This window comes from Falco peregrinus, chromosome 4 (assembly GCF_023634155.1).
Source record: "Falco peregrinus isolate bFalPer1 chromosome 4, bFalPer1.pri, whole genome shotgun sequence".
Lineage (NCBI taxonomy): Eukaryota > Metazoa > Chordata > Aves > Falconiformes > Falconidae > Falco > Falco peregrinus.
In genome coordinates this window covers 103,801,591-103,819,941 of record NC_073724.1, presented here as the reverse complement: position 1 = coordinate 103,819,941, position 18,351 = coordinate 103,801,591, and the positions used below count along the sequence as shown (strand labels likewise).

The 18,351-nt window shown below is 39.1% G+C and overlaps 1 protein-coding gene across 1 annotated transcript in view; it reads left to right on the top strand.

Moving 5' to 3' along the window:
- The window catches only part of DDX10 (DEAD-box helicase 10), a 192,200-nt gene that overhangs the window by 124,411 nt on the left and 49,438 nt on the right, over positions 1 to 18,351 (top strand). The window contains exon 16 of the mRNA XM_055802318.1: positions 6,214 to 6,270. Coding sequence (XP_055658293.1) covers positions 6,214 to 6,270 — 57 coding nt within the window. The remainder of the gene's footprint in view (positions 1 to 6,213; positions 6,271 to 18,351) is intronic.

The following is an 18,351-nucleotide window of genomic DNA, read 5'->3' as shown; positions in this document are numbered from 1 at the left end:
AGCTGTGTGTATTTTCTGCAACACGTCTGGCTATCCTTAGCTATGTCCTGTCCCTCTAAAATGACAGGAGATAATAAAATACCACAAAATTATATCAGGTACTGGTTCCAGCTAAGATGTGTCTGCAAATGACAGTTTTCCAGGCAACAGGGTGATTTGTTCCAAACCTTGGCCACCTCTAAGATCTATTGTGTGGTAGACCATCACCTCAGGTGTTAAATAGAGTAGGTTGGTACCTCCAAATTATGGCATCAGTATGTAAAGGATCATTTATTAAAAATACGGTGTTAAAATCTTTGATCAAAATCTGCAGGAGTTCTTGAGCATTTAAATAAAAAGACTTCAGATGACTCAGATAAACGTGACATTTTTACAGGAAATAGGTTTGCCATAGGCTTTTAAAATTCTCTCAGGGCTAAATGTGCCATAGGATGCATTAGTTGTATTGAGTGAAACTATTTCTTGCCTTTTGGTAAACAAATAGGTCAGTGAAATTTCAGGCTGGTAAAAGAGCAGTATATCACCAAATAAAGGAATTTATTTAATGTAAATCTGAGCAGTTACAACCCATGTACAAATCCTTAAAGAGAAGGAAAGGAGACTTTTATTATACAAAAATGTTTACAAATTAAAAAGCAAAAAAAAAAATACTATAAGAAACAAAGCTGTTAATTATACATGGCAATAAACACTGTATTTTTTCCATATCACATTTAACCCTCTGGACAAAGTAAAATGTAATCAACTGTAGAAAGAAGTGAGTCAAAGAGGGGATTTCCTGGGGTGGGGGCAGGGAAGAACCTTCAGCTTTCAAAATTGCTGGGTTTTCTCTTTTTATAACTAAAACTTGGCTTTTAAACTGTTTATGTACTCATCTTTCACATATTCCTAACCTCAGCAATGACAGAGAGCTGCCATGCTACTATTAATATTTTTTTTTTGCCAACTTGAGAACGTAGAATGTAAATGTTAGAATATTTTCTTTTTAGTAAGCGTATTGGAGCCTTGAGGAGAAATGAAAGGGTTACGAGTTTTTGGTCTAAAGCTCAACAGTGAAAGAAAGAGGAAACGGAGTGTGAAAAGCCAGTGGCAGACTTCGTAGCTTCAGAGTTAAGAACAGTGAGTGGCTTTTCCACATATTAGAAGCTGCTTTATCCGTGGCTTTGGCACTGTGTTGGGCAGAGCTGGTTCTGTTGTTGGTTCTAGTGCAGGAAAGGTAGAAGATTTCAGTAACCATAAATTTTTCTGTTTGGTTAAAAGCCAAATGATTTAGCCATATTACATGATGATGACTGAAAACTTTCATCCCTGTGATTATTGAGGTTATTAGACATCCTTGTTAACTAGATGTGTAACTGGGGAGGGGAAAAAAGGGTAATTTACAGGAAATTTAAAAAAGCTGATCAAGAAGGTCTCTGAGCTGTGCAATACCATTAATGAAGAACTAAATGAAAGGAATATAATGCTAACCAGTGTGGCTTTGTGGAAAGTAGATGTGTAATGAACTGTGTGCGTTATATTTTTATTAGAGCAGAATCTGGTTTGTAAATACATTTGTGGAATACACTGAAATTTCTGCAAGGCTTTTTACTGAAGTATTTTGATTAATAAATAAACATGGCACAAATTAAATGAACCAAAGCCTCAATCACTGGAACATCCCAAACCAGCTTCTGATTAAGCGCGTTTCTAGCTAACCCATGGGATTTTTTTTATGGGAAGTGTGTTATTTCAAGATACTTTTTTTTTAGTGACATGGAAAAAGCTTTCTTGCCAAGTTGGGCTCAAACAAAGAAAACAGTGTTTTAAGATAGGCAGAAATACAAATTTCTAGGAAGAAGAAATTTAAAATAGAATTTTAGGACTGATAGCTCTTCCCTTACAGATACAGACCTTGACAAAGATTTGGGTGACGTGGTTGTTGATCAAGTCAATGTGAACTATTGCTGTGGGATTTTTCTGACAGGATCAAAAGGGCTGATAGAATTATAAATGTACAAACAGAAGTGACAGGTAGGACTGGGGAGGTGGCTAGATCTCAGTTATGTCTGTTCCTGAAGTATTTAGGAAAGTAGACCTATATGCTGAGAGACACCTAGAGTTAATTTTCTTCACCTTGCAAAAGAAAGTTAAGAGGAAGCATAATAAGCGCGTATCTACATAAGGAGCTAAACTTTGATAATGAAGATTCCTTCAAGCTGGTTGGGAGACTATTTGAACATGGTCTAAAAGTCAAAGATAAGTAGGCTCAGACTATTAACAGCAGCTAGTTTTGAAAGCTTGTGGTGCACTGTCCTGCAGTGAAATGTTGTAAAATCTAGATAGAATATTATTCTGAACCAGGATATAACCACTGCAGTAGAGTGATTCAGTGGTTGTGTTGTGCTAGTCAGGCACATTGATCCCATCACCCCTCCTGTTTCCTAAGTCCATGAACCTGTGGTTCTTGACCTATCCAAACTTTTCCTTAAATGATGTCTAAATAATCTGCATTTAGCCACTGTTCAAAACCTGCATACACAGTGTTGCTGACCTGTGATAATAAATGAATGTTCTGGCTACTGCCTTGAAGGTGAGGTTGCTTGGTTGTGGTCTAAAGGGGCTAGAAGCACTTTCTCAGGAGTTTAAGCTACAATAAATTATTGCATTGATTTTTGGTTAGAGTTCTTTCTCATCATCAGCATTGATAGCCTGGAAAGGACATCTTGCAGCTGTGAAGATGCTGCTGTATGGAGAGCTGTTCGGTATAAATGCAGAGGAAAGTATGGATGCTTGACTTCGCTATTGTAGATAAGAGTATTTAATCAGATTGTGATGTTTCAGAGCTTTATCTGACAGCCTTATGGTGCTGTGTTATGAAGTTACACTATAACAGAGTGTCAGCCAGTAACATATATGATTAAGTATTCATACCTCGAAACATGATCTTATGTTTTCCTGCCCTAGTAAATTGAAATAGATGAAAAAATTTCCTCTCTAAATTATGTGCCATTTTTACAAGTAATGATTTATAGCTTGATAGAACAGTGATTAACCTGGCATTCTTACTGTGTTTCTTTAGATATTCCAAGAAAATCTAGACTTTTCTGTTACTTTTTCCCATGTATGAAAACTAATGTTGGACAGCTTAGTAAGTACAGGTAGTTACAGACTTATCCTTAGATGAACAGAATCTATTCACATGAAATAAATCAATATTGAATTGTTTGATTCAAATTTGCCTCGATTGATTACTTCTTACAGCTATCTCAGAGTACATTGTCCATGTGTGTCCGTGTGCCCATATTTCTTGCTAGCAGTAGCAATATAAGAATGAATGACATCACAGTTAAAATACTCATCTGAGTCTTTGGAGATCTGTGTTTCTGGCTGTGCTGTAGCATTTCTTTGTAACCTAAGGCAAGGTAGTTAATTTCTGTGTTTTGTGCAGCCATATAAAAGTGTATATATTTTTTATGTGGGGCTATTACCTTGGCATGGTAGAAAATACATTTGTCCTCTAGGTAGCAGGAAATAAGGTCCTGGCTGGGGAAAAGCATTTAAGCATTTGCTTAGCACACTGTGTGTACTTACACATGTACTTGAAGCTGTGTATAATTGTTTTCCAGAACCGAAGCCTAAGTTAGAGCCTGATGGCTGTTCCTGCATTAGCAAGTGAAATAGCCCAGTAAGAGGAAGATTACAGAATAAGGTAGTTGGTGCAGAGAACCAGATTGCATGCAGGGTGACAGTGGTGCGGTTTACACTGTATCAGCTCTTACCTGATGCTTTTAACTGAATCACTTTGAGGGAGGTCATTCCTCTACTCAGTATTCACTGCATCCTACACACCACCGCTGTCCCCCCATACAGGAGGTCATTGACAAACTGCAGCTGAGGTCACTGAAATGGTGGTCCTGTGTGGAAAGGCTGGGGGAGCTGGCTGTGTTCAGCCTGGAGCAGAGACAGCTTTGGGGGGGACCTGACAGTAACCCCCAATGCTTACCGAGAGGTCACGGAGAAGACAGAGGTGGAGCACATCTCTTCACAGCAGTGCAGTTCAAGAGGGCAAGAGATGGTGTCCATAAGTTAAAACGAGATTCAGTGTGACTGTAGTTAAGACACCGTCTTTTCATATAGCATAGAATTTTTCTATCTAAAATTTTTGTGGACTACTCAGTTTAAAAGCTGCTTTATCCTGCTTTGTAGTGTCTGGCATATTGCTCTGTAGCTCTGTTCTCTTTCACTTTTTCAGTGGCAAAGTTTGAAAATGGTCACAGTTTTAGCAGAAAAACAAGATAACCCCAGTGGTGACCCCAAAGAGTGAAGAATGCACAACTAAACCATTTTAAAACAGTGGGTGAAAGTGGAAAGCTTAAGTAAAATCATTAGAAAAGCGTAAGTAAAAATGATCAGAAATGAGTACAAATTTGACTTGGAAGAGAAGGAATCATAACATGGATGACCCCATTATGACTCTGAGGTCGTGATGCTTAGGTCTAGTGTTTTAGAGAGCACACTGTGTCCGTACCAGACAGTACTTGGTCCTGGTGGCTTCTTTTGCTCCATGTGCTGCCCTTGCAGCCTTAAATGAAATTATTATTTTTTACTGCTTTTTTAACTTTAACAAACCTTAACTAATAAGGCAGCTGTGTTGTATTTGCCTACAGCAGTGGCGTTTTTGTTGTGTTTCTTATCATGCACTGGAGGCCCTGACATGTATCTCTGAGTGTGTTGAGGTGTTTGAACCAGACAGCTTTGCACACAGCATTGGAGAACTGTATAAAGCAGTGAGACATAAACCTCATGTGGTTTTGTCCCTGTCTTTTGGTAGGGGCAGGGGCGATGAAATCTATTCGTTAAGTTTTGATTTGGGGAGGAGAGGTTGACTTAGAGATTAACACTTCTGTACTTAGGGCAGTTGGGAGAGAAAATGGCACATACCAGACAAATGGGTCACAAGAAACTGCATTTAGACACCAATTTTGAAAATCCTGGTGGCTCTGTTCTCCTTTTCCCAAGTCTGCACTCAAACACACTGTTTTTTCTAAACAACTTTGTGTGATACCTACCAATATGCTTTGGTACCATCGTTGTGGTGATATGGCACCAGGACTGCTGCAGCTATAGCTTTCTTGTTACTCCCACAAGTGAGCTGGAATGTGACTGGTCTTCAGCCTTCTCTGTGCTGAAGTGTTGCCCCTGGACTGGTGTTAATGTCCCCTTTTATGTAGACCTGGTTCTAAATGTGCTGATACTAGGAACAGCCTGCATTGCTCAAATAAACAGAGAGAGTTGTACTCCAGAAACATCTTTGTGCTAGCAAAATGTTTCAACGTTAATGTCATCAGCATCATTAAGACAAAAGAAAAAGAGGGAGTGGTGTGCTTTTCTAAGGGACATGTGCCCTCACCTGAATTTCTCTCCTTACCCCATGAAACAGATAATTTAAAGGCTGTTCAATTGCAGGGACCTGACATAGTCTATATTAGAGATGATCCTTCGGTTGGTTTAAAAATAAACCAATCCCAATAAGAACAACAACAAAAAAAGCAGCAATAAATGTCAATATCTTGGCCACTTTTGTATGCTCAGAAATCTGGCAGGCAGCTTTGAATGAATTTTATCAATGCCTTTGCTCGTTTTCCCATAGCAGCATCCCTTTGGTAGAGGGAACTTAATGCTGTAGTTTCTGAACTGATGCAATTACTAAGCAAATGCTATGCTAGAGCATTTGGTAATAACGGGGATGTGAAGGCTGGAGAGAGCTTGGTTTAGCTTTCACTCCCCAGTTGTCACTCCCCAGTTGTTTTACCAATTCTGAAGTTAGGAAGTTTGTTAAATGGATTGGTTTTTGTATTAAGCCGTTGAGAAATAAGAAAAGTTGGATCTTTCGATGCCATTTTAGCAACCTTGTTTTAGAGACAAATACTAACTTGCCAAAATACTTAGCAACATCATTCCTTTAAGAGTAACAAGCCTTGGTGAAGATTAAATGTGAGTTTGAATCATTCTTGTAGTTTTATTTACTTTAACAGCAAGAAGGATGAGTAATACCTCAATCAGATCTTTTTATTTATCCTTTTTCATCAGTAACATGTAGGGTGAATACGAGCAGTATACCATATGTGCATCAAAAATATCTAGGTGGCTCAACTTTAATCTTAAAATATTAAAAGAAAAAAACAAACAACCAGGAGTTTGCTTTAAAACTGTGCATCTTGTTTGTTTTAGGAGAAAAGGCTAAAAGAAAAAGCAGCAAGGAGAGAAGCCAGGAATAAGAATGCACAGGTAAGTATTTTTGTTATTTTGATCCATCTACTGATTGTGGGTTTGAAACCCTGTTTTTTAACTATTTAAATCCTTTCTTTAATAAGCAATGTTGTGATTAATGACTCTTTAAAGGCATTTTCTGTTTGTTTGCTTTTTCTTACTCCCTTGCTCTGATGTGGTTATAATGAGTTGCTGTTTAAGGATACTGAGAATGTATGACTGCATGTGTATGTATGTATGTATGTATAAATACATAAAAGGTATGGAAGCCTTTTGGAATTGCAACCTCTTTATTCTGTATATCAATTGAGTTGCAATTTCAGCTGCAATGCTGATGCCATTTTTTTTTTTCCTCTGAATACTCGGTCATGTTTATAACTTGCAGGCAGTAAGATTATTTTTTTTTTTTAGTCAAATCTCATTTAAACCTGTTTCTGCTGAACCTTATATTTAAACAGCGAGTGTTTACATTGAAGTTTATTCATTCACCTAGTTAGACCCAGAAATGAAACCTTTGCTATCCTTTTTTTTATATGCATACTCCTAATTTCCTAGAGGCTGTCCTAGTTTTTCATATTGCTTGGTTTGTGATAAACTGAGATTTCATTCAGCTGCAATGATTTTCCAGAATATGGACGGAGTAATGCGTGTCATTTCTCACACTGCATCTCCTTATGCTACACATGAATAGTTATAGTTCTTGGCAGTTAGCAAATATCTTACTCCCTTAAGAAAATCGATAATGTTCTTTGTTCAATTTTTGCAAGCTGTCTGTGTGCTGGGAGGCTTGAGTATAGGAAGATGCTTCATTCTGTAGTTCTGAAGTGGAAAGTAATTACAGTTTAAGATGAAAAGCCTAGTTATACTAAGTATTAAGTATGATTCTGTCTTCAGAGATGGCAAGCTATGAAAGCTGTTGGCATCGTGACTCCCCAATCAAGCAATAGAAGTTTTCTGCATGTAATTGAATATATAGAGTTGCCTACTTTTTAATGTATCGAGCAAGCATTTTTAGGAAAATTATGGAATGAATGATTAACAAACATCTTAATATAGGGAGATACAGGGAGAAAACATTGATCAGGCTGTATCACATTCATAAATGCTGCTTGTTAGTTCTGGCTCTTTTTAAGGAATTAAAAAAAACACCCAATGTCTTGTTATTCAGCAGCTGGAGAAATAAACCCATTCCTTTCAAAAGGATCTGCTTGCTGATGTACTTCTATCCTATTCTTTGCCAAGCAAATGTATATCTTTTCCTGTTGGAAAATGAATGAAGTTGATCTCTATTGAGGAATGATATACCCATGTGTGGGGTGTGGCCCCCATGGGTACAGTACAAGTTAAACGCAGAGCCTCATCCCCAAAACCACGTAAGATAAAACTGCAATCTGATGTACCTCCGCCTCTCTTCTGTGCAGTGCTTGCACTTAGAAAGCTGACTTACTGGCCCTGGTCTAGTGTGAAATTGGCATATGCTTTCTGAGAGTACCAACTGTGCAAACTGCTATTACTTTGACTTAATTTTATTCCTGAAGCGCTTAGCTCACTCTCTGCAAGAAGGTGCAAACCTCAGGAGCTGACATGTCTCCTTGATGAAAACTGTTGGGCTTTTTGTCTTGTTCAGAGGCTATTTTTGCCAGTACCACATGCAGCTGAGTCCTGTCATTTTCAGTGGGGCTCATTTCAGGGAAGATGCTTCCATTGGGAAAGTCTGCCAGCTTGGAGCTGGGCCGTTCACGCCTGGAAGTGGTAGGGAGCTGTAGACGGCAGATAAAGGTGGCAGTTTCCGTCTGCTAGGTGTCTGAGGAATTAATTAAGAACACTCCCTGCTTCACAGAATGTTAGAGATGAAGCCACAGTAGCTGAAGTTCTCCATAGTGTGTGTGGGGTATGACTCAAGCAGCTCCTAGGAGACACCTGGGAAAAAGGAGGAAACAGTAAACACAGAAACTATTGAAACGGAAACTAGTTTAGAAAATACATGCTGCCTAAATCAGGAGTTCAAAAACATTTGCATTTTCACTGTTGGCTTCAGAATGTGGCTTGTGACTCACTTACTCAGCCATAAACAACTCCTTCGGCAATTAATAGCGCTTTCTTAAGAGAGAAGGCAATAAGGAGAACCAAAAAAGCAGGAAAGGTATTTTTAGCTGTATTAATGCAGTCTAACAGCTGGAGAAAAGGGCTCGATCAACAATTATGAGCTGCCAGTCACTTCAAAGCAGCTGTGGTCATAATTTGGTGTTCCACATCTACCCATTTGATTCCCCTTTTTTGTTTTACTAACTGGATCTCTCTCACATTGTTAACTCCTTGCGTTACAGAGTATTACTTATTATCTTTCACTAGTATGTACCCCACTGGGTCTGACATGACCAAAATGGCGATTTACTTTCCCATTCTAAATATTAAATAATAATTCATCAATTATGACATTTACATCTCTGCTTCAGTATAATTTCCATTGTCCTGTTGTTGTTTGTGCCCTGTTACTGACTGGATGGGCCTGGCATGTTATTCTTAACGTATGCTGTTTACTTCCAAAATGAAAAGGGAATTTATTTGGAACTAAAACTTTGATTTACATTTTATTTATTTTTGCCCTTTAAACCATACACTTGTGGGTTTTAATCTTAGCCTTAATTTAATCTTAGATTCTTGGATTGTGATATTCTTTAGTTTTAGGATTTTTCTGTCCTGTACACGTTCATCCCTTTCCTGTGCCAGGAATCTTGACTTCTTGATGTTTTTCATTTACTCTACCTAATTTTTTTTTACTTGTAGCCTATTGTTTTGTGGAGGAGGGGGAGTATCTCTGTTTTAACTTGATTTTTTTTCCCCCCTTCTTTCATTTCAAAGTCTTAATGCTTTGCATGAGCCCAGTTTTTTGTCTGTGTGCAAACAAAAAGGAAAGATCACAGGAGAGATGGGCCTCCTGCTTTTTGTCCTGCCACAGGAGCAATTGCAGGGAAGGTTTCGCTCAGCCTTCACTGCGCTGGTGTGGGGCAGGCTCGCTGCAACTGGAATTGAACAACCAAATTGTGGCAGGCTCTGCTGAATGTGCTTGAGCAGGGGATTGGATGAGTAGGTAGCTGCAGTGTTATTGACTCCATCTTGGATAAAGTCCCATGCAGTAAATAACTGGGTAAGAAGTGAAGGCTCTTAACGGATGCTTTGGAGAAAGTATTTCTTGGAATTTATGACCATTAATTAAATTTGAGTGCAAAAGGCTGTGAAAACAGATAAAAGTCTTTTTTTCTCTTCCTATTGAAGAAAATCTGGAAACTTAGGAAGGATTTTTTTTTTATCATCAGATAATTAATTGTCTCCCAGTTTAGGAGAAGTTGATGAGATACAAATGCAGTGTTGTAAGGTGAAGAAATTTTGTCCTCACTTACCTCATCTTACTCTGCTGTGCCTGGAAACGTTTTGATAACAGCAGTGGTAATGCACCTGGGCTGATAAAATGGCAGACCTTAAGTTCTCAAACAGATGATACTGTTCACTTGAAGATGTTGTAGAAAAAATTAGACAACTGCATTGTCTTTTGACCAGGAAATAAAGTGCAGAAGCAGCAGCAACATGGAAAGCTGCTCAGGGGCAGTAGCTGGGTGTTACTTCGTGAAGCCAGCCACTGGCCTCAAGCAGGACATCCCTGTGCCGTGCAGTGCTCTGCTCCTGACTTTGCTCTTTTACTTCTAGTAATCTATCACTTACTGATTTCTTAGTATACATCAAGAACTTCTATTTTAGGTTTCAACCAGTATTTAAAGGTCCTTGCTCTGCAAGCAACTGTTAGCTGCAATGAAGCTAAACAGGACTGTATTTCTCCTTTAGTGAGTTTAGTGTTTTGCTATCCTGATGCCTTCGAGCAGTTTTGATGTGTTAAGATTATGAAGCGAGGAAAGTTTTTTGTAGAAAAGGCATTTTCCTGGAGAAGCTGGACAGGTCTGTGTGTCAGTGTAGGGGAGCAGAGCAGGAGTCGGGAGAAGGTGCTGTTTCCTTCGTCAGCACTGATGTGCTTTGTGATCCTCAGCTATCAGCTCTCAACATCATGCAAGAAATGGTAACTAGCCCCTAAAAGAAGGCATCAGTATCTGCTAGAAGTAGTTCAGACAACATCTGTAAGCAGTGCCAGGAGGTAAAACTTGCTCAGCCATGACAGTTGGATGCATCAATCCAGCCATGGGCAATCCTATAGCAGTGACACCATGCTGGTGTCCAAGGCAGAACAGAAAAAACAGGTCTGACTAGCAGACCAGAGACTGCTTACCCAAGATCCCTAAGAAAAATGTAGCCTGGTGAAAACCTAGGGAAATCCAACTTGAACACGTAGTCCTTAGTGAGAGGGGGTTTCTGTTTTAGAAAGGAATGACGAGGGCAAATTGATGGAATAAAGTTGAGGATAGAGATTGTTATCAGGCTGTAAAACTGATCTCTTCTGAGAGAGAGCCAAGCACTCAGTTGTCAGAAGTGCTTTTTCATAGGAGTGAATTCTTGCTAAGTAATTGTAGAGCATTAAAAGATCAACAGCAACAGCAGGATAATATGCATGCTTTGGCTTTTCTCATGTCCTCTTTTTCTCCCCTGCTCTTTCTCTCCAACATATTTTGCTATTCCAGAGGAATTAGTACTTGTGTATAAGATTTTACATATTTTACAAAATACATACTTGATACACTTTATAAACATAATTTAAGATTTTCATGGAATCACAATGAAGTAAGGAATCTTTCTACACTGTTATGAAGGGATTTCTGTGAGCATGTATCTACAAAATACACCAGGGTGAGCAGGAAGCACATACTTAAAGATATGGCAGATTCAGGCATTGATACCTGATATCCTGTCACTGCAGGTATAATCCTCAGTATAGCATTCTGTTTTTGCACCTTGTTGCATGCTCTGTTGAGTTTTAACCAGAAAAATACTTAAAACGAAAACGATCATTTTCTTTTAATCTCCAGTACCCGCCAGGGCATTGGAGATACACTTGTTGAATGTAGCTCAAGAAATCTTTGCACCATGTGGCAAAATTTAAACAAGAAAGGGACAGGCTCTTATCTCTTGGGTAGCTGTTGCTAATAATCCGCTGGGAGAAATAGAATCTTTAAAATATTGTGAAAATTCTGCATCCACTGTGTATCATTTCTGTGATTACCGGAACTGACTTCTGTTACCTGACAGCTCTGTTTCTGCCTTGAATTTCCTTTTCCTTGAGATCTAGGCCACAGCCTGGTGATTAGGCTGGAGGGTCTAGATTTGGTGTAGGTGTGAACAGTAATTTCAGTGTGGAAAGACGTTTACAGGAGTGGAGGAGGAATTTGGTCTGTGCTCCTGTGAATACAGGTTTCCAAATCCCTTTGATCAGTTTGTCATTAAGTGTTTTTGGGAAAGTCTCAGGGGATACCATGCATACCGATGGTTAATGGTGAAGGTGCTTTGGTTCTGGATCTCATCTCATGACCCTCCCATGGATGGTTTTGAAGAGCCATTGCTTTAGCTTCCTGCAGTTTCTGGAGCTGGAGCACAGTTTCAGGGCTAGATCCTTCTGGTGGTCTGGCGGATGTAGAGATTGTAGAGTTTATTTTGTTCATAGAAGACCTAAGGAGAGGGTTATGTTGTCCTGATGCAGTCTCAGGGTAGGCTACAACTTGTCACTGCTATTTGATAGTTGTAAAGGAATTGAAGTTTTCATTGTCAGTAATTATTCTTGAATCTGCAAACCACAAACAACAAAAAAAAAATAATGAAGCAATGATACTTCTGTTCAGCTACAAAATCTTCCGGTATCTTTTGTGTGTGGAGCTTATAACTGAAATTATCATGTGAATTAGATCCCTTTTATTAAGTCAAACTTCTTACTTAAAACAATGTAATTAACCTTAGTTTAGAAGTAACTCTGGTCTGTTAGCTCTTGTGTTCTGTACGTATACCAAAAAAGTGTAAGTAGCTTTATTTATTTATTACAAGTTTGTGTTTGTATTGTTTTGAATTTCCTTGAGAAGCTCTCTGGGTAACCAAAGCAATTTGGAATATCAACATTTTAACCTACTAATTAGCAATTTCAAACAGATTTGTAAAGGCAGAATCACTATTTCAAGTTCAGGTTGTTAAATGGATGGCGTGGTTTAACCCCAGCCAGTAACCAAGCCCCGCACAGCTGCTTGCTTACTCCCCAGCACAGCAGAATGGGGGAGAGAATCAGAAGAAAACTCACTGAGATAAAGGTTGAGATAAAGACAGTTTAACAGGTAAAGCAAAAGCCACACATGCAAGCAAAGTAAGACAGTTAATTCACTCACCACTTCCCATCAGCAGGCCGGTGCTCAGCCATCCCCAGGAAAGCAGGGCTCCGTCACACATTAATGGTTACTTGGGAAGACCCATGCCATCACTCCAAACATCCCCTCCTTCCTTCTCATTCCCCCAGCTTTATACGCTGAGCATGACATCATATGGTATGGAACATCCCTGTGGTCGGTTGGGGTCAGCTGTCCCAGCTGTGTCACCTCCCAGCTCCCTGTGCCCCCCGAGCCCACTGGTGGGGTGCGGTGAGAGGCAGAGAAAGGCCTTGGCTCTGTGCAAGCGCTGCTCAGCAGTAACAAAGACATCCCTGTATTATCAAGACTATTCTCATACTAAATCCAAAACACATATTATACCAGCTGCTGTGAAGAAGATTAACTCTATCCCAGCCAAAACTAGGACAATGGAAAATAAATTGCTGAATCTGAAATACTTGTATTCTAAAATATTTTTAAAATCAATGGTCTAAAATACATAAGTTAATATTTGAAAATGGCCTGTATGGAAATGCTACCTGTATTTTGCTGTTTAAGAATAACATGTTGATGCTTCCAGTTAATATAAAACTTAAATTGCTTAAAGTACAGCTCTGATAAGTCCTTCCGTTCTTGTAATTAAGAATACGTTTGATTAAACGAATATTTCTGTCATAACCCTGAACATGTAACGTGGAAGGATTCTGATGGATTGATTTGCCCATTATGCACGCTTCTGTGAACCTTTTCATTGCAGCCACCAGCTCACTGAGGATTTGAAACACATTTATCAGATTGACAATTTAAACTAATTGGCCATAGCCATAGCAATTGAATTTTGTGCGTATAATATTCACAACTGTTATTTTTAATCATATGTAGTATGTAATGGCAGTCTGCTTCTCTACATGAAATCACTGAGGTGATTTCTTCATAGTCCTGACAGAAGCATAGATTAGGGGGGCTGTGGACCTTGCACATGCCCTCTTATCCTCTGAATGTCTGCTGGGATGAAGTGGATGCACAGTAGGTCAACACAAATGCATCTTCATTACGTTGTCTGGCATACCTATACCCTATGATTTGTTTTGTCATTGCTTTCAAATTTATGATAGAGAGGAAGCTTCTTTTTTCTTTAAACTTTTGTTGTTTTTCTTATTTTGGGGGGGGTCAGTTCCAAGGGAGCTGCAAGAAACCAGACAAGAACTCTTTTGTGCATTGCAAAGTGCAAACATATATTCGAGGGCAAAGAGATTCCCACCTAAGCTGCAGATTTCCATTTCAGCATTGATTGACTATTTTCATGTGAAGGGTATAGCACCATGTTCTGTAAACTTAGATGGGGAAGAAGAGAGCACTGGGACTTTGCTTTGTAATTGCTGTCTGTCAATAAGTAAAATTTTGTTTTGGAAACAATTTAAAGATAACTAGCCACTTTAATGTGGTTTGGAATTTATATGTAAACTAGTAGCATCTTTTTCTTTTTGGCTTCCAAGATTTCTTGTTCAGTTTCGTCACTGATTTGATGCCCTCCTCAGTAGAACGCAAATGATCGCTTTGGCCCTGCCTGACTCTGGCCAAGGAATAAATGGTGATGGACAGTGCTGGAGCAGCACATCCACCAAAAGAAAAAGAGAGGGGGGTAAAAAAAAAAAAAAAAGCTGTTCTACAGTACTATAAACTACCCTTTAGGCATTTTCATCTTGGTAAACAGACCACTATATGAGTTAGTTATAATGATACTTCACTTGTTAATCTGCTCTATGCTACTAGTTAGTAGTGTCTAATAACCAATATTTGAAATTTCTCTTCCTCTAAACCACAAAATTTAAAGCTGTTACACCAAGTTCATTTGCTGTGTTCCATATATGTTTTGAGCAGCAGATCAAGTTGTTTATTAGTGTGGCATACTTGTTCTCCTTTCCTTGTCACAGCCCTTTGGTGCCTTAACCAACACAGTACAGTAGAATTGCCTGGAACTGAACTTTTGGAGATCTTAACTCTCTTTCCTACCTCTACCCTTAATCCTGAAGATGTGAGAAACCCCAGAGAATCCAGAAGTAATGATCTGAGGCTTGCAGCAGCTTTCACACAAAGTTTTTATTTAAGAAGTGAAAATTCTTTCTGGATCGGTAGGTCTTTCTCTGTTCTGTTGTGAAAAGCATGTGTATTCATGTGCCTGAATTCTGTCTGTATAAATATTATGCAGGTGGTTGCATTTCACAAGTAAGCTGTATCCTTACTTCCTTATGTGTTTGAAACTTTCTTAGATTGTAGACTTCAGATGCAGGGACTCTCATATCTCAGGTACGAGCTTCTTAAGAATGAGTTAATTGGCTGATGAGAAGGGGTAGTCTTTCAGACGTGTTGTGATGATGCTGACATCCTGATGCAGTAAGGAATCATAGTTTTAAATCAAGCAGCTTTGTTTTCTCAGCATCCCCCCTGTTTATATTCTTGGAATGTGTTGCTTGCAGTATTGTACATAGTCTGCTATAACTAATTTCAGCAGTCGTAATTGCTACTAGTGATGAAAATTAATTTGTGCAATCAGAAAAGCATTATCTGCATTCTGACTGATAATGCTGCATCCCCAATGTTTAAAAATTCTTCTGACAGCTGGTTTTTTTTTTTTCAGAATATGCTGGGGTCATGCAGTCACCAAGATTCCAGCTGCTTTATGCTGAATCTTATATGAGCGTTAAAAGAAAAGGAAAAAGCTCTTAATGGCTCTCTCAGTATATATTTTTTTCCAGACAGTTTTTAAAGATTTAGTGTTTTGTCAGAGTCCTGCTTTGCCAGGTGTACTAGATCAGCAGTGTAGTATCCCATGTTTTACCACTGTGCAGTGTTTGTAACAGGTTTTCTGTTCTTTAACACTGTCAGCTGCATTGATAAACCAAACAGTTTGTTATTAGGAAATGCCACACTAGTAACTAACATGTATGGTTATTTAAAAGACTGCATGGGTAGTCTGGTAGGCCTCATAGTTCCCCCAGATGGAGCACTACCTTCTGTCTGGAGGAGTCTGTTAGGACCTGTGTCTTCCTGTGTTGGCTCCAGGCCTCCGTCAAGGTTTCTTTTCCTTAAGGCAATGCACAATATTGGTTTTCTATTTTCCCTCCATTTAATGTTTCCTTTCCTTCTTGGTTCCCCTCTCCCCTCTGGTCTTCTGTGACATTTTTTGAGGATTTCTGGGTTTCTTATTTCTTGCTGTTTCCTCATCCCCTTTTCTGTCTCTTCTGAAGGAGCTAAAGTCAAGCTTCTACTGCATCTATTTGGTTACTTTCTGCCTTGTAGAAAGTAAGAGCAGAAGCAATGGGGAGCAGCAGGAAGAAAGGCAATAGCATCATCTGGGAGCAAAGCCTTAGGAAATCTGCTTAGTGTTGTTAGAGAGAAGTTCTGTGTGTGTTTATTTTGTTTTGTTCTTTCTGTACTGTCTCATATTTTCCTGACATTCCTTCAGATAAATACATACTGGTTATATTTTGCTGGGCAGGGCAATTCCAGTACTGCTGGATAAATGTTGATTATTTTTTTTTTTCTTTTTAATCTTCTTTGGAGTCCCACCATTCCTTCATTGCAGGAAAACCTGGAAGAGGTTCAGTCTCTATTACTCCTAGCACACATTTATCTTCCAACAAGAAACCTTTTACTAAAAGAGCAGCAGTAAGGGTTCAAAGCTAATTACTTGTAAGCTAAGTAACGCCGGAATTAAAGTTGGCAGTGCTTGTCCCTTGCTGTATAAATATATGCAGATCAGGAGAGATGACTGTTTCTCCCTGTCTCCTTGCTTGCACTTCCAGCTGAGCCAGATCCTCAACTTGGAGTTTGCTTAGTGTGTAGTAAGGGGGTGGAGGAGACTGTACATTTTCCAGCTATTCAGTGTTTTGATTTCCTTAGGGTGTAAGTGCCATCTGTTAGATAAATGGATTAAAAATCCTTTGACAAACAACACGTACACCTGAACTGTGAGCTGGGACTGTTGCTAACAACCTTATAATATTTCTAGCATTTACTGATTTTTTGATTATTTTTTTCCCAAAAAACTTTTGTGTCTTTTGACTGTATTTCCCAGACTACTCAGGTTTCATTCTTTGCTAACATGTATTTTGCAAAACAGAGTAGGATCCAGGAAATCAGAGTTCTTTTCTGGACTAGAAATTATAAGTAAATTGTCTTTTAAGCTATGCTAGAAACTACCATGGACTCACATGATGCCTGGTTTCTTTGTTGTTTTTTAAATTTTTTTTTGTTGTTTTGCTTTGTTTGTTTTTCAGTTTTTGCTGGGAGGTGTAAATCCAGGGAGACTCTGTGTAGTTGTGGAACTACATGCTGATCTGGTCCCCCTCAGCTTAGAAAGGATGTAGTAGAAAGCAGTCTAGAAGACATGAGGAAAAAAATCAAAAACCTCTTACGTTAATAGAGAAAGAAGACAAGTGAAGGGAGATACTTCAGTCAGTTAGGAAATATCTTGGTAAGAAAGTACAGCTCTTTATTCTTCATGGGGAAAAGTCCCCTAAGTACAATTCCTTCTGAAATTGTCATGCTGTGCAGCATAAACTTACACTGTGGATTTCGCCCAATGAAAGAATTGAGCTCAGTTTCCTCCCTACCCCACCACCTCCTCCTGTGCAGATGCAATTAAAAACTGGCAGAATGTGTGTGTGAAGGGGGACACAGAGAACATGGAGCAGTAGCGTGTTGTTCCTAAAGCTTATGCTTAAATGTAAGAGCTGCTAGTTGAAACCCGTGAAGGGTTGGTTTACAAATGCTTTGTTTGTGAAATGTTAGAGGTTGGGCTTCTTAACTTGGTTCTTTATCATTAGGCAGTGCAGTTTACTGTATTGTAACAGCTGAGAACTGTGACTTGTATATGAGTTAATGTGCAGTTAGAATGACTGTGCACATGCGGAACTCTCCACACAGGTCTTGCAAAAGTATTTTGTGGCATTCCTACCCGTTTTCTTCATGGTGCCTGAAGAAGAAAAGCTATCCAAGTAGTGCATAAAGACCATCCTTTACTCATCCACTAAAAAACTTACTGATCCTAGATCATTGATCATTTGTTATACTTTGGATATTTTTCTCTTTTTTTGTTGTTGTGAAGTGCTTGATTTATGTCTTTCTGCTATGAAAAGCAATTCCTTATAAAATGATCCAGAAAACTATCAGGAGAAAGTGTGCGTTTTCAAATAGAAAATCTTTGCTCTATTCCTTCTTTATTTAGCTTAACTGTTTAGATCCCCCAGACTGTGCTCAAATCATCTTCATCTGGGTCAGTTGGCTTAATAACAGTAGTTTGTTACACAGTACCCAATTTTAAATAATCTTCTTCATAGTGTGTGGTGCACCCAGAGATCTAGGAATAGGTTTGCTTTGTGGTAACTCCAGATGCCTAGTTGTTATTGGTGATTTCCATTTCATAGGTAACAGCTTGCCTTGTTGTTTGCGTGGTATTTGCCTGTAGTCTCATTTCATAGAATCATAGAATGGTTTGGGTTGGAAGGGACCTTCAAGATCACCTAGTCCCAACCCCCCTGCCGTGGGCAGGGACACCTCCCACTAGACCAGGTTGCTCACAGCCCCATCCAGCCTGGCTTTGAGCACTGCCAGGGATGGGGCAGCCACAGCTGCTCTGGGCAGCCTGTGCCAGTGCACACCACTCTCATGGTAAAGAATTTCTGCCTAATATCTCATCTAAATCTACCCCTTTTTTCAGTTTAAAGCCATTGCCCCTTGTCCTATCACTACAGGCTATACTAAAAGGTCTGTCCCCGTCTGTCTTATATAAGCCTCCTTTTAAGTATTG